General features: G+C 48.9%; 1 protein-coding gene across 1 annotated transcript in view; it reads left to right on the forward strand.

Annotated features, from left to right (window-relative positions):
- LOC146184684 (uncharacterized) overlaps nt 1-16076 on the forward strand; it is a 114236-nt gene that overhangs the window by 35312 nt on the left and 62848 nt on the right. The window contains exon 4 of the mRNA XM_084609454.1: nt 11133-11335. Within this exon, the coding sequence (XP_084465580.1) occupies nt 11133-11335 (203 nt within the window). The remainder of the gene's footprint in view (nt 1-11132; nt 11336-16076) is intronic.

Here is a 16076-nt window from a genome sequence, read left to right on the forward strand (position 1 = left end):
GCTATTATTGGCGACAAAATTCTCAAGCAATTGTATCAATACTTCGACCCGGACCATTCTGACACACCTGGCTTCATGATATATAAGGGAGCGACATTCTACAATGTTCAAGCCCTTCTGGAGTACCTACCTACGACCGTCCAGAAGGTGATTTTACATGTTGGAGCAGCGGACATTGCGGCAGCCGGTGCTTCGGATGCCCTAACATCTGTGAGAAAGCTCGTGAAGAGGATAGGCCGTGAGCTGCCCTCGATCAGGCTCTGCATGAGCCTTCCTCTCCCCCGTGCACTGAACCGCCGATCTGTGTCACGCATGACAGCTCGGAAGAGGTGTGGTATATTTGAACCACGCAATCGAGGAGCTGCCACCATGGAGGGTCCTCGCGGCTGATGGGTTCCCCATGAGCTTTGAGGGCGTGGCTATCGTGTGCGAACACTTGAAACGCACACTTGGCGCCTCGACCCCAACGACAGAGTCGAAGTCCCATCAACATCAGACGCCAAGGACTCCAGGTGGCTGCAGGACAGTAGTGAAGTCAGCTGGGACTCGCCCGCTGTCTCAGGAACCCGAGACACTCCCCGTGCCACCCCGCCGCCGATAGATGACCAGAAAAGCCTGAGGGGAGGCGACAGGGTACGGCCAGCGCAGTGACTGACTCACTACCGCCACAGGTACGGCCCGCTCCCCAAATACGTATTCACGCTCATTCCTAAAAATACGTAAGGTTACAGAAAAACGCATCCGATACCGCGCTCACGTAACAACACTAGCGCAATGCTGTGAATCGCAAAAAATGCCAAAGGGTTGGAAGCTACAGCTATACCTGGCTATGACAACCCTGAACGGCGACGAAGAGGCTGATCTAATCATAAGACACAGCCATCAAAAAGCTCTCGAACTGGAACATATGGAAGAATGCTGCCGCCGTGAGCAATCACTCACGGCAAATGAACTAATTGAGCTCCGCGAATTTGAAGATCGTAAAACACCGCCTGTGGCCAAAAATAAACTAGCCCCACCTGTGGCTAAAGATAAAGTAGCTCCTTGCAAGCCTTACGGGTTTACTAGAAACCAGTCTACCATGGATACTGATAATGTTGTGAATGTGTCGAGTCTGCCGCTCTCTCCTTTGGAACGAACGTTGCTCTTTAGGGGTCTAACTTTCTGCCCTACGACAGGAAAATTTAATGAATTCCAGTTATTCCAGGATTTAGATAGCTTTACAATGAGTCCTCGTTTCCGTGAATATTTCAGTAACCACGAAACGAAGCGTGAAATTAACATACCTGAGATATCTGATTAATCATGGACACCAAGGGAACACAAAGACAAACATTTAGATATGTACATCGCTGCTGCTCAAAAGATTAATCTGGCTGCGCATACAAAATCAAAACCTAATGCAGTCCGTAACAACCTGTCACCCGAAGAGCGCCAAGCCCTCGACGCTTTGAGTCAGCGGTCCGACATCATCATAAAACCTGCAGACAAAGGCGGCGCTATTGTTATGGGCAAGGCCGAATATTTAACAGAAGGTTTCCGACAACTGGAAGATAAACGTTTCCACACTAAATTGGATTGCGGTCACACAAGAGATTTTGAGACCAGAATCAACAATCAATTAGAATCTCTTTTACAAAAGCAAAATGTATCCCAGGATATGTTTAAAGCAATGCAGCCCATCACACCAGTTCCCGAGCGATTCTCTCCTCCCGAAAATTCACAAGCCCAACCGTCCCGGCCGCCCGATTGTGTCAAGTAACAGTACACTCACCGAACATATTTCCGCCGTCCTTGACTGCCTCTGTAAGGACATTATACCAACTATCCCTGCCTACATTACGGACACAAATCATTTCCTCAGGGTCGTGTCCAATCTCGAAAATCCGAAGGAGAGCTTTTTGGTCACAATGGACTTAACATCCCTGTACACGAATATCCCCTGTTCATTCGGCGTACGCGCGGCAGTGGTGCATACCTAAGGACAGACCCCTCGGTGAACCTGGATGAGGAAACCCTCTTCACTATTCTTAGCCTGGTGCTTACTCACAATAACTTCAAATTTGAGGGAAGGCACTACCTTCAAATTAACGGTACGGCGATGGGAAATAAGACGACACCAGCCTATGGCAATATATTCATGGCGGCCCTCGAAAAGCAATTTCTCGACACTCAGCCTTTGAAACCCCTCCTCTGTAAACGTTTTCTTGGCGACATTTTCTTTATTTGGCCTCACTACGAAGCCAGCCTTTTATATTTATACAAAATTGCAATTCATTTCACCCATATATATCGTTCACCCGCAGCATCTCTAAATCCTTAATTAACTTCTTAGACGTTACAATACAGAGAAAAGGTAAAGTGCTTAAGACTACCTTATACCGGAAATCCACCGACCGCCATCAGTACCTACATTTTAAAAGCAGTCACCCAGTTCAGTTCAGTCGTTCAGCCGCGTCCGACTCTTCGTGACCCTATGGACCATGTCACGCCACGCTTTCCGGTGTCTCACTATCTTCCTAACATCCCATAACTTCATCTGCAGCGATTCGAGGATGCCATCTAACCATCGCGTTCGCTGCCTACCCCTTCTCCGGCGACCCTCAACCTTTCCCACCATCAAATCTTTCTCCAGCGACTCCTCTCTTCTCGTCAGATGACCAAAGTAGCTGAGCTTTAACTTTAGAATTTGACCCTCCAATGAGCAGTCAGGGTTGATGGTCGACAACATCGACTGATTTGATCTTCTGGCAGTCCAAGGAACTCTCAAGAGTCTTCGCCAGCACCACAATTCAAACGCGTCAATTCTTCGGCGGTCAGCCTTTTTCACAGTCCAACTCTCGCATCCATACATCACAACTGGAAAGACCATAGCACGAGTTATACGGATCTTGGTTGGCAGACTAATGTCTCTGCTCTTTACTAGGCGGTCAAGGCTAACCATTGCTCTCTTTCCCAGAAGCAAAGCAGGCGTCTCCTAATTTCATGGCTGCAGTCTCTTTCCGAGGTAATCTTGGAGCCCAAGAAGAGAAAATCTGTCACAGCTTCCACTTCTTGTCCATTGATGCTCCTGGACTTGATAGGGCAAGACGCCATGATCTTTGTCTTTTTAATGTTCAGTTTAAGCCTAAACTTCTCACTCTCTTCTTATACGCGCATCAGAAGTCTCTCGAGTTCCACTTCACTTTCTGCCATTAGAGTGGTATCATCCGTACATCTAAGGTTGTTGGTACGTTTTCCAGCAATCTTCACTCCAGCTGAAAACTCGTCCAGGCCGGCCTTCCTCATGATGCACTCTGCATATAGGTTAAATAGGCAGGGCGACAGTATGCAATCTAGCCTCACTCCTTTCTCAATCGGAAACCAATCAGTAAGACCATGCCCAGTCCTGACTGTGGCCTCTTGCCCTTCATACAGGTTCCTGAGGAGACCGATGAGGTGAATTGGAACACCCATCTCTTGGAGAGCTTGCCACAATCTACTGTGATCTACGCAGTCAAACGCTTTCGCATAATCAATAAAGCAGAAGAAGATGGGTTTCCGGAACTCTCTTGCTTTTTCCATGATCCAGCGAAGGTTGGCAATTTGGTCTCTAGTTCCTCTGCCCTTGCGAAACCCAGCTTGCACGTCCGGAAGCTCCCGATCCACATACTGCTGTAGCCTACCTCGGAGGATTTTCAACATCACCTTGCTAGCATGCGAAATAAGCGCGATCGTGCGGCAGTTGGAACAATCTTTGGCACTGCCTTTCTTTGGAATGGGGATGTAAACTGACCTCCTCCAATCCTGTGGCCACTGCAGGGTTGTCCAAATCTTCTGACATAATGTATGCAGAAAATTAATGGCGTCATGGTTGAGGTTTTGAAGCAACGCAGCTGGAATGCCATCAATTCCGCTAGCTTTGTTCTTAGCAAGGCTGGCTAAGGCCCATTCAACTCACTCTTCAGGATGCCCGGCTCGAGATCAGTAATCACAACCGTTTAATGTTGGGTTTGCACATTCGGGTCCTTCTTGTACAGTTCTTTGTATTCCTGCCACCTCTTCTTTATCTCTGAGGCTTCAGTGAGGTCCTTGCCTCGTTTGTCCTTTATCATGCCCAGCTTAGCACAGAAGCTTCCTTTGATATCTTTGATTGTCTTATACAGAGGTCTTGTGTTCCTTAATTGGCTGTTGTCCTCAACTGCTTGGCACTGTATGCTCAGGAAGGCATTCTTATCTCTCCTTGCTATTTGCTGAAAATCCGCATTGAGAACCTTGTATCTTTCTCTTTCCCCCATAACTTTTGGCACCCTCCTTTCCTCAGCTATTTCCAAAGCCTCTTCAGATAACCAGTTTGCTTCCTTGCATTTCTTTTGTTTTGGAACTACCTTAGTAGCAACTTATTGTATTATATCACGAACATCAGTCCACATCTCTTCGGGCTCTCTGTCTTCTAGATCTAATTCTTGAAATCGATTTCTCACTTCCACAGCATATTCTAATGGAATTTGATCCAGATCATACCTGAAAGGCCTTCTAGTTTTCTACGTTTTCCTCAATCGAAGCTTAATTTTGGCAACAAGAAGCTGATGATCGGTGCCACAATCGGGCCCAGGCCTTGTTTTTACTGCTTGTATAGCGCTTCTCCATCTCTGCCGGCAAAGAATATAATCGATCTGATTCCTGTACAGACCGTCCGGTGAAGTCCTTGTGTACAGGCGCCTCTCGTGCTGTTGAAAATGAGTATTCGCTATGGTCAGGTTATTTTCTTGACAAAACTCTACTAGCCTCTGCCCAGCTTCATTTGGCTTGCCAAGACCGAACTTGCCTATAATTCCGGATATTTCTTCACTCCCGACCTCAGCATTCCAGTCTCCTATGAGAAAAACGACGTCTGATGATGGGGTGCGGTCTAAAAGGCATTGAAGGTCCGCATAAAATCTCTCAAGTTCAGCTTCTTCAGCAGTAGTGGTCGGTGCATAGACTTGGATAACTGTTATGTTGAAAGGGTGACCTTGGATCCGAAGTGAAATCATTCGGTTGTTTTGGGGGTTGCACCCTAGCACTGCTTTACCCGTTCTTCTGTTTACTATGAGAGCGACCCTATTCCTTCTCTTGGATTCGTGCCCACAATAAAGGACATAATGGTCGCCTTAGTTAAATTCTCCCATTCCGGTCCACTTGAGCTCGCTGATACCCAAGATATCAATGTTCAATCTGTCCATTTCTCGCTTGACGACATCCAGTTTACTTTGCGTCATAGATCTTACATTCCATGTTGCTGTGTGATATATCTCCTTGCAACATCGGACTTTCCGGTCGCTTCCCGACACATCCACAACTGAGCGTCCTTTTGGCTTTAGCCCAGCCGCTTCATTCGTCCTGGAGCTACTAGGAATCGCCCTTTGTTCATCCCCAGTAACATGTGGGACGCCTTCCAACCTGGGGGGCTCGTCTTCCGGCGCCATATCATTAATGGTATTGTGACTGGCCATAGGGTTTTCTTGGCAGGGAATACTGGAGTGGGTTGCCATTACCTTCTTCAGTGAATCACATTTTGTCAGAACTCTCTGCCGTGACCTGTCTATCTTGGGTGGCCCTACACAGCAGAGCTCACGACTTCATCGAGTTTCGCAAGCCCCTCCGCCACGACAAGGCAGTGATCCATGAAGGGGTTTTACACCACTGTAAAACCAGGATACCCTATTCACAGGCCCATAGATTCCGACGGATTTGCTCTTAGCTAGAGAATTTTGACCGCCATGCGGAGGAACTAAAAACAAATCTTTTACGAAAGGAATACCCCCACTATTGTTGATGATGCTATTGGGAAAGCTCGAGGCTTAGACAGAAATAAAATAATCAGCTTTGAAAAATCACAGCAGAATGACAGGCCAACAAACCTCATTCTTACACATTCCTCAAACATGCCACGGGTTAATAATATCCTATCGAAACATTTCAATATAATAAAGCAAAGCAGTCACTTGTCTTCCATTCTTAAACAGCCACCGAGAGCAGTGTATCGGCGCTCTAGAAACCTAAAGGACATGTTAGTTAAATCTAAAGCGACCGCCAATATTAACCCTAACCGCGGATGTAAACCATGTGGAAAACCACGCCGTAAAGTTTGCAATCATGTGCAGGCGACCAACATTGTAAAAGGCAACTTCTCTGATTTCACCTTTAAGAAAAAGGAATCCCTGAACCGCGACAGTGCGAATGTCGTATACATGCTAAGCTGCGGTGCGTGCGGCATGGAATACATCGGCCGGACCAAAACACCATTCAGGTTTCATTTCAATAACCACAAGGCCCACGTCCACACACTGGCAAATCTTAATTTTTCTAAGCACCTCTGCCTTTCAAACCATACTCTCGAAAGCATTCGGGTCGTTCTCGTTCAATCAGGCTTCCGAACAAGTCGACAAAGAGAACAAAGAGAATCGTACTTTATACACGAATTTCAGGCTCTAAAACATAAAATTAATTAAACTTTGGTCAACGTTGCCTTTCTCAAACGCCTACCTAGCTAATAGATGAGATTTTTATCTCCATTTGCCCACTCCTAAAGCCCCCGCTCCATGGGGTGCACGAAAAAGGCGCCTACGCGCCCAGTGCCGCGCCCTGAAAACGCTGGAAAAAGTGCGCATCTCCATGAAGCGTATCTGATGCGCGAGATCCTGTGTTGTTGCACGTCTTCGTAGGCTGAAACCGGCCGAAACAGTTCGACTGCTACTTTACGCTTATCCCGGACCGACTTACATCGCATTTGCACCCACTCACATTTCACTTATTCGATGCTTGCCGTAAACAATGCGCTGACCTGCGCGCGGGGCCCCCGGCAGCACCCCAGACGCCACTTCTCGCCATATAGCTTCTTTAACTTGTTTATTTTATGCGGTTTTTGGCTGGCGAGCCACAACGAGTGGAGCCGCTACACTGTGGCGATCAACCTTTCGTTGTCTATCGAGAAACTGTACGCACATCTCTACGTACCGCAGCACCGATGCCAAAAAAAAGCAAACGGAGAGAGATCGCAGAGACGGCGCGCACCGATGCCCCCCAAAAAAGCAAAGAGATCGCAGAGACGGCGCGAAATGCATCCTCTGATTGGTGCACGCCAGCCAATAACCGGCGAGTCTCCTCGCGCCAGCGCGAGCGCGCAGCGAGCGCCGCGGAAATATCTGACAAATGTCTGCTCCGCGCGCGCTTCATCTCCCGCCTGACGCGTCACGCATGTGCAGACATCCAGCGTACGTTCGTGCGCGTAGGCGCGCTCTTGGGCGCCCCATGGAGCGGGGGCTCAAGAATTTTCTACTTTTCATGCAAACTCCAATGATCGTTATATAGCTCCTTGGACTCCCCCCTCTGGCCGACTTACTTTACCGTAACAAATGCCTTCACTTTGGACACGCTCGCGGGAACGACTTGCCGCAAATGCCCGGCTGCGGGATCGGATTTCGGGAGAGCGCGTCTGGCCGACCGCTCTTTCGTCGCCGCGGCGGCGCGCTGCCCTTGCTCCGATCGCTGGCACGCGCGGGGTGGAACAACTTAAACAGGGGACATATGTGCGAAAGTTTGACCGGCGTGCCGCAGTGAACGTCGCTTGCGAACTGCCGCCGCAGTGCCAGCAGAGACACATGGAGCACCGTGCATCCGGCGAGCGAACTCCCTCAAGCTCCGCCCACAACTGTCAGCGCGCAGCGTCGTCGGAAGACTGCCTGGCTTGATGAACTTCGCATGACTTCACGCCCATACAAAAGACAGAACAGCGGTTGTTATCAGAAGGATTGCCTGCTATATTCGTGCAACAACAACATGCCTGCACACGTACGAGGCTTTCGGCCACAGTGTCACCCGCGGCACGCCGGACGACGAAATGACTTATCCGTACCTGCCCTAGTCGTCGCTAAGCCTAGCCGGTTTCGCATCGCAGAGGCAGCGGACCGCGTTTCGAAACTGGCCAACGCTGTAATAAAGGATCGAATGTCACCCCCGATGTACGGGGAAGGCCATCAATTATAATAAAATAAAAATATACGCGCTTTGCGCGGCGCATTCAGCAGCGGAACGAGCAGACGTTTGGCGATCGACCGGGCAGCAGGGCCCGTATTCCGGGTCTGCGTCGTTATCGAAAGTGTCGCTTTCTCCCCGACCTCGTCATCTGATTGGTCTAAACGCCGGAACCGGGTGTTGCCACTACGAAACCGGAATAGCTGTCAACATCATGTTTCGGCGTTTCCACCAATAAGATGACTCGAGGTCGGGGAGACAGCTACACTGTCGATAACGACGCAAACTCGGAATACGGGCCCAGCAGGGGTTGTGCGAAAAAAACTGGCTTGTGTCGCAGTTATCACTCGTAAAAGCACTTCAGTGTTGGCCAGTGATCTTCTCAATTTACTCGTCGTTCACAGTCCTGTATCCACTGACCTTTTATTTACACGAAGAAACAATACAAAATCATTTTTCAGGTGCCAGCGGCCGGTGCGACCAGGTCACCGGGTCGCCCACTCAGCAGTACAGCACCTCGACAGCAGAGCCGAGAGGTGTTCCACGGCTCCATCGCACAGCCCTCCTACGTCACTTTGACGTTCCGCTGTTTGCGTTCCCATTGGCTGCTGCCACACGCGGCCCGTCGTCTGCATCTAATCTGCTGGACGCAGGCGAAGGGCTGCGATCTGCCGTTGCTACAACGTTCGCAGCGGCGCGCTGCAGCTAATCGCACTCGCTTTTCGCAACATGTGTCCCCGCTTTTATGCCGCATTCGGTTCGGGGGACGAGAGCATAAGCGTCGTGCAGTACAGAGCAGTACAGGAGCACGCCGAGGGAGGTTGTAACTGTCCTCCCACGGGCAGAGCGCCACGACCATCAGACCGCACTTCTCTCCCCAGCATTCTCCGCGTGCCCGCAGTGGCGGCAGTTGCAACTCGAGGAGGCCAACGCTTCGTGTAGAACCGCTTGTTTTGTTTGCCTTTGTTCTCACTACGCGGCGATCTGCCTCCTTTGGCCCTTTCGACGCCAGCACCAGCTACTCTCAGACATGCATACAGCACCTGAGCAATGTTTTCCGCTAGCCGAGCGCCGACACTACGGCGGCTTTGCAGCCGCCATTGTGATCGTCGCCGACTCAAGAGAAAAAAAAGTCGCTCGGATATGACGCTTTGTGCCATGTGACTTCCTCTACTCTCGCTTTAGGCGATCGAGCGGCCGGGAATGCACTCAGGTGCTCTCAGCAGAGGAAAAGCCCTCCTCCTCTACCATTGGAAGCCAGGGATTCTACTCCTGCTCTCCCACTGGAGGACATCCGCTTGTCTGAGAGCACCTTCGAAGTGCTCTCGAGTGCGCATGCTCTCCCACTCGAATTCGCCATTAGTCTAGAACACATAACTCTTATCCAAACGGTTTTTTGAACACCTGCACCGCTGGGGAGCAGGCCGTCCTGGTATGCATGCTCACGTTATCTGTTTTCGCATTGGTTTCTCTTTTTTTTTCCCAAAGGTTATTCTTAACATTTGCTGAATTTCTGGCTTCCTCTGGGGGAGACTTGCCTGCTTTTAGTATTGTCTTCGTGGATGCACTTCTCGTATGTAACATTCGTCGGCTCTTCACTTTCTCTTTGCGCCCCCCTGCCACCCCCTTTTTTCTCACTCTCTCTTTCTCTCTCCCTCTTTGTTGCATTACCAGCCATTAATCAACGGGAGCTTTTTGCCCTTTCTATCTGCTCAGTGATGTGTGTTTCTCCAAAGTCAGAGAGCGAGAATTTCTTCTCCCCCTCTTAACAGTGGCGCAATGTGTGGACTTATTCTTTATTCTCAATTCTACCCTGAATAAAATAGGCGATCGGAAACGTTGTGTGATATCTTGTTCGAATTTACCTCTGGCCCATTATATATATATATATATATATATATATATATATATATATATATATATATATATATATACCGGGAATTTGAGCGCGTACTACATGTTGGATCCGGGCTGGACAAAGGTGCTCCTTTTTATTTACTTTACTTAACTTTGAATTGTTTGTGCGCAAAAAAAAAAGAAACATTATTTAGTCGTTCTTTGAGACGCTGTAAAATTTGTCGCCAGTATTTTGACCCTCAAATTAATGATAACAAATTTCATTTGAATATTAAATTATAAAAATGCAAAACTACTTTGACAATACATGGAATGATATTCGAAGAGGCTTCCATCTATTTTGTCTTTATACGTGTTTATAATGTTAACTGGGGCTTACATCCCGAAGGTATAATTGTAACGTATATAGATGTCATAACAGTACTAATGACATCAAGTCATTGAGCATTTATCATCTTCTGAACGCGCAGTACGCTGCTTGGACAAAGTAGGCCAAGAAAAAAGTTGCTATGACGCTATGAAGGGTAAATGGTTTGTATTTAAAGATATAACGCACAGCGTTTATGGATGTGCACCTTGCGGATCCTCGTCTGCTTGCCTCCACTTTGCTTCTGGATCACACGCTAGTCTTTTATTTGTGCCGCTGTTTCCTCATATATACTCATTATTGTAATGATCTAATATATTGCAATATGTGAATAACTCCGACATCAATTTAAAGCCTCGCTTTAGGCAAGCGGCACGAATGTGCCTGCGTGGCTTACAGGGGCTAGTGTGACTGACGCGAGGGCCAAATGTCCCGGGTTCGATTTCCACGTTACAAGAGTTACCCAAGTTGGCAGACCATGACAACTCCGCTTCCACCCTCTGGTATATTGGCAATAAATGCTTCCACCAACCATGCTATGTCACGCGGTCTTATTATGTCACACAACTTGATGACCCACGTGTGTCGGTCCATGACCAGTGCCAGCTACTGCCTCCCCAAGATATGCCTGTGGGGTGTGGCTCACTTCGCTGAAAATGTCGTCGCCAACATCGAGTTTCGTGGAGAACACGTTCCTTTTCGCGTTATATCTTCACGCAAGTGATTCGATCGTGTTCGAGGCGGAGAAATAATAAGTAGAAAACAAGTTTCTTGACGCACAACGAGCAAAGCGATGCACGTGAAACAAAATGAAGTGGATTGTTCACGAGTGCGCTAGCTGTCGCTTATAAGCAATTTTATGCTTCGCTTAACTTACCATTTCGTCGGATGGTATGTCTTTTTTTCTATCCAGGTTTTCATCCCTCTAAGCGGGGATTCGAGAGGAGCAACTAGTCTATCGCAGCTCAAGCAGCATCCTGTCAATGAATGTGAGTCTCAAGTGAAGATATGCCCTGACTCGGTTCTGGTGATAATATATTCCAGTGGAACAACGGGATTGCCTAAAGGTGTACAGCTGACTCATCGCAATGTCATCGCGCAAGTGGTAATATACGGGTAAGAAAAAGTGCATTGAACGTAGGCTTATAAAAGGACGGTAACCCTGTTTTCAGCCCTTCATCGCCGACTGGTCCTGATATGTAATGGCTGAGCTCAATGTACGACTCTCCGGCAATTAGAAATAACGTACTGCCAATTTGTGCAGGATGTCTCGATGTGACCTGCACTAATCCTGTGCTAATTGCCTTGTTTTGCCAACATAACGTTCCAAGGTTCTGATCGAGGCATATATCGTTGATGTGTCTCTGCCAGACTGCTAGAATTTCCTCCCGGTAAATTAACAGCGCAATAAGGAAAAGCTGCTGCTAGTTGCTTTTTTTTTGTATCACACACGCTGCTCTGTGACTTCCTATTTGTTCCGGAATATAGCATGTAGAAAAATCGTTATACTCTACTTGAGCACAAATTGGCATTGTGTTGAAAGTCTCAGATGTAACAAGCCAAACAAGATGTGAAACCCGAGCCCCCTTCGTAAATTAGAATGATTATTGATTAACCAATCTCTGGTCATTGAACGCTGTGTTATTATGGTTCCAAAGATGACTAGAAAAATAATACGGAAACTGCTCTTGCCAGTCATAAGTTGAGAATTTGCGCTTGTTTGTTTATCGCAGTTTTACCTCACATAGATTCATAATCTTTTAGTGAGTGTTTGTATAGAGAAGTAGTGATGTAAAGTTCGTGTTCGGCAGGTAACAGGCAGTGAGGAGACAGTAGACGATGATCTGATGATGGTCAGGAGGAGATATATATTTACAGAAGCAAAATAGTTTACATTGGCAAACTGTAAGTTACAGTAACAAGAGTCACACAGACAACTGCAACTTAAAACACAATAGACTCTCACACACAGAAGTCACTCTACAAGCCCTTACTTTTCTACCGAGCATTTCGGTTAAAGCCTAGGGACTGTAAATACGTGCTAAGCACGGAGCCTCAATCTTGACTGACGAACCTGGTCCGAGGACCGCTTTTTGATACCAGACATCAACAAAGACTCAAGGGCGGTCACCTTAGGTGATCCGCCCCGAAAACGAAGCAGCCAATCAAAGTATTTAAAAACATGCCACAACCCCCGTGGGTTGGGAATAATCTCGGACCCAGGTCCCTAATTACGTCAAATAAAAATAAAACATTCAAAACACACACTCTTTCCACTCGCTGGTCCCCAAACCCTCTCACACGGCGCCTGTCTTTGCCTCCCCTCCTCAGCGTGTTTGCGACGCGACCTTGCAGCTGGTGTCTTTGTGAAAGAAACGCCGCGGGGTATCTGGAGACTAGGCCACCCCGCCGTCCCGTTCGAGGAAAAGGGGGGGGGGCACTGTCCCAGAGCAGTGTAGCGTCGCTGTTGCTCGCACCCGATGAGCCGCTGCGTGGGGGCTAAGTGCCGCGCCCATTGTCGCCTTCTACAGGGCGTTTAGCGAGCGCTTGGGGCAGGGCAAAACGGCTTCGTTATCGGGGTCTCTCTGGCCCAATGTTTCGCGACACAGCTGGAGATCGCTGGGCTCATTGCCTACTTGGGAGGGCCGAGGGTCGCGCCTGTTGTCGCCTTTTGCAGGACATTTAGTGAGCGCTGGTGGCAGTGCAAAAATCATCATTAACGGCGTCTCCCTGCACCCATGCTTGGCGCCACGGCGGGCGATCGCTGGACGAGCTGGCCGTAAAGTGGTTCGCAGAAGCATGCCACTGTTGTTCCCGGCTGATAATTGGATGCGTCTGTCGTTCGCTTCTTGGCGACGCCTCGGGGCGAAAGGACGAAACAAACCAGGCCTCCCGCGCGCCCGCGCGCTCGCGCCCAAGAGAAGGGGAGAAAAGGAGAAAAAAAAAAACAACAACGCTCGCTCCTGGGCCTCGGCGCGTGGGAGGTTCGACCGCCAGCTCGACTCCACGTGCGAGTCGCTTTTCACTGCGGCCTTACACATCCCTCCTAAGAGGGTAAATGAGCTTGGAATCCGGTCATTTCAGCCTAATACAACAAAGGCCAGAACAACCCGTGAAGAAAACAAAACATGTAAGACTTCGCACGTGAATGGAACACCAAATGAATCTCGCGACACAAGATGGGTATAACACAAAACAAATCACACATTCGCATAGGAGGACCGGACAGTGTTCGTGAAAGTCCCGCGCGCGAGCTATTGGATGTCCTCACGCCAAGTTCACGCGCACTCCACCGTTCACATCACACATTGCACTGGGTACGCGGGAACATTCACGCGTCGCCGAAAGGCCATGGCTCAAGCGTGTGCTTGCTCTACGCCCCAAGTCACATTGGGGACACTGGTTAACGCGTCGGCGTTACCATTGCTTGATCCTTTCCTGTGGGTCACCGTCACATTGTAGCGCTGTAGGGCCAACGCCCATCGCGCGAGTTTTGCCCTATGAGGCGTACTAGTAGTGAGATAGGAGAGGGGGTTGTGGTCAGACACCACGTTAATTTCTTGCCCGTACACCCAATGATCAAATTTCTTTAGTGCCCAGATAATGGCGAATGCTTCCCGCTCGATCGTAGACCAGCGGGTCTGCGTTGGCGTGAATCGGTGGCTGCCAAACGCTATCGGCCTTTCCCGTCTCTCGTCTCCCATCTGCGCCAAACAAGCCCCCGCTGCAACGTCGGACGTGTCGGTCAACAGCCAATGTGGCCTTTTAATGTCGGGGGTGTTCAGCGATGCAGCTTCGCACAGAGCTGACTTGATCCTGTCGACTGCGCCAGTGATGTTAAGTTCGTGTTCTACAGGCAAGAGGCAGTGAGGAAACAGTAGACGATGATCTGATGATGGTCAGGAGGAGATATATATTTACAGAAGCAAAATAGTTTACATTCGCAAACTGTAAGTTACAGTAACAAGAGTCACACAGACAACTGCAACTTAAAACAAAATACTCTCATGCAGAGAATTCACTCTACAAGCCCTTACTTTTCTACCCAGCATTTCGGTTAAAGCCTAGGGACTGTAAATACGTGCTAAGCACGGAGCCTCAATCTTGACTGACGAACCTGGTCCGAGGACCGCTTTTTGATACCAGACATACCAGAACAAAGACCCAAGGGCGGTCACCTTAGGTGATCCGCCCCGAAAATGAAGCAGCCAATCAAATTATTTAAAAACATGTCACAACCCCCGTGGGTTGGGAATAATCTCGGACCCAGGTCCTTAATTACGTCAAATTAAAATACAACATTCAAAACACACACTCTTTCCACTCGCTGGTCCCCAAACCCTCTCACATGGCGCCTGTCTTTGCCTCCCCTCCTCAGCGTGTTTGCGATGCGACCTTGCAGCTGATGCCTTTGTGAAAGAAACGCCGCGGGGTATCTGGAGACTAGGCCACCCCGCCGTCCCATTCGAGGAAAAGGGGGGGGGGGCACTGTCCCAGAGCAGTGTAGCGTCGCTGTTGCTCGCACCCGATAAGCCTCTGCGTGGGGGCTAAGTGCCGCGCCCATTGTCGCCTTCTACAGGGCGTTTAGCGAGCGCTTGGGGAGGGCAAAACGGCTTCATTATCGGGGTCTCTCTGCCCCGATGTTTCGCGACACAGCGGTAGATCGCTGTGCTGATTGCCTACTTGGGAGGACCGAGGGTCGTGCCTATTGTCGCCTTCTGCAGGACATTTAGTGAGCGCTTGTGGCAGTGCAAAAATCTTCATTACCGGCGTCTCCCTGCACCCATGCTTGGCACCACGGCGGGCGATCGCTGGACGAGCTGGCCGTAAAGTGGTTCGCAGAAGCGTGCCACTGTTGTTCCCGGCTGATAATTGGATGCGTCTGTCGTTCGCTTCTTGGCGACGCCTAGGGGCGAAAGGACGAAACAAACCAGGCTTCCCGCGCGCCCTCGCGCTCGCGCCCAAGAAAAGGGGAGAAAAGAACAAAAAAAAAACCAACGCTCGCTCCTTGGCCTCGGCGCGTGGGGGGTTCGACCGCCAGCTCGACTCCACGTGCGAGTCGCTTTTCACTGCGGCCTTATAGAAGTGTTTGTTTTATAGAAAACAATTCTATAGAGATTTACTACGGGCCAAACTATTACAGAAAAATGATGCAGGTCTGCGAGCTCTCAATCCATCACTTCAGAAGAAAGTCTTAATCAGCTCCCAGGGTGCATTTAGGTAATATTTATACCAACTTCAAGAAAACGCGTTTCTAATTTGGTGACATAGGTCGGTTAAGCGGATCGACGAGACGTTGAAAGCCATACCTGATTCCGTCGCGTTCGTACTGAGCGGGTTTCTCCTCATCTATAAGCTCTTAATAATGACCAGGTGAGAAATTAAATACAGTGCAATGCCGCACAAAATTGTCAGTGCTTCAAAGTCGTTTGAAACAAGCATAGAAAATATAGGCTTCAAATTACTAAAACTACCACACATGGCATGATTGATCGCAAAATATTGAGAGTTTCCAAAAGGTGTGATAGGGAAGAACAGGACCTAGAAATTGAAACTTAATTCACTCGATCCTGGATATATCGAACTTAGAAGAGATGGAAAAATAGTTCGATGTATAAAACATGGCAAAATATGACCTCCCTTGCAACACAGAAGCGTCATTGTGGTCTATCCTAGCTAGCGGCGCACTTGCTACAGCGTGTGCTGCACGCTGGCCATCGTTTTCCTCGAACCTGACCCTCGCGGCACACATGCCTTCATCAACGCGCCCAGCGTCGCTGAGTGCCAGGAGGTCAAAAATGGAGCAGAACCTCACTTGCCGCTCCGTGGACACGAACGCGTGCTCTAAATATTTGCT

The sequence above is a fragment of the Amblyomma maculatum genome, chromosome 7, assembly GCF_055883805.1.
Source record: "Amblyomma maculatum isolate TAMU_Amacu chromosome 7, ASM5588380v1, whole genome shotgun sequence".
NCBI classification, from domain to species: domain Eukaryota; kingdom Metazoa; phylum Arthropoda; class Arachnida; order Ixodida; family Ixodidae; genus Amblyomma; species Amblyomma maculatum.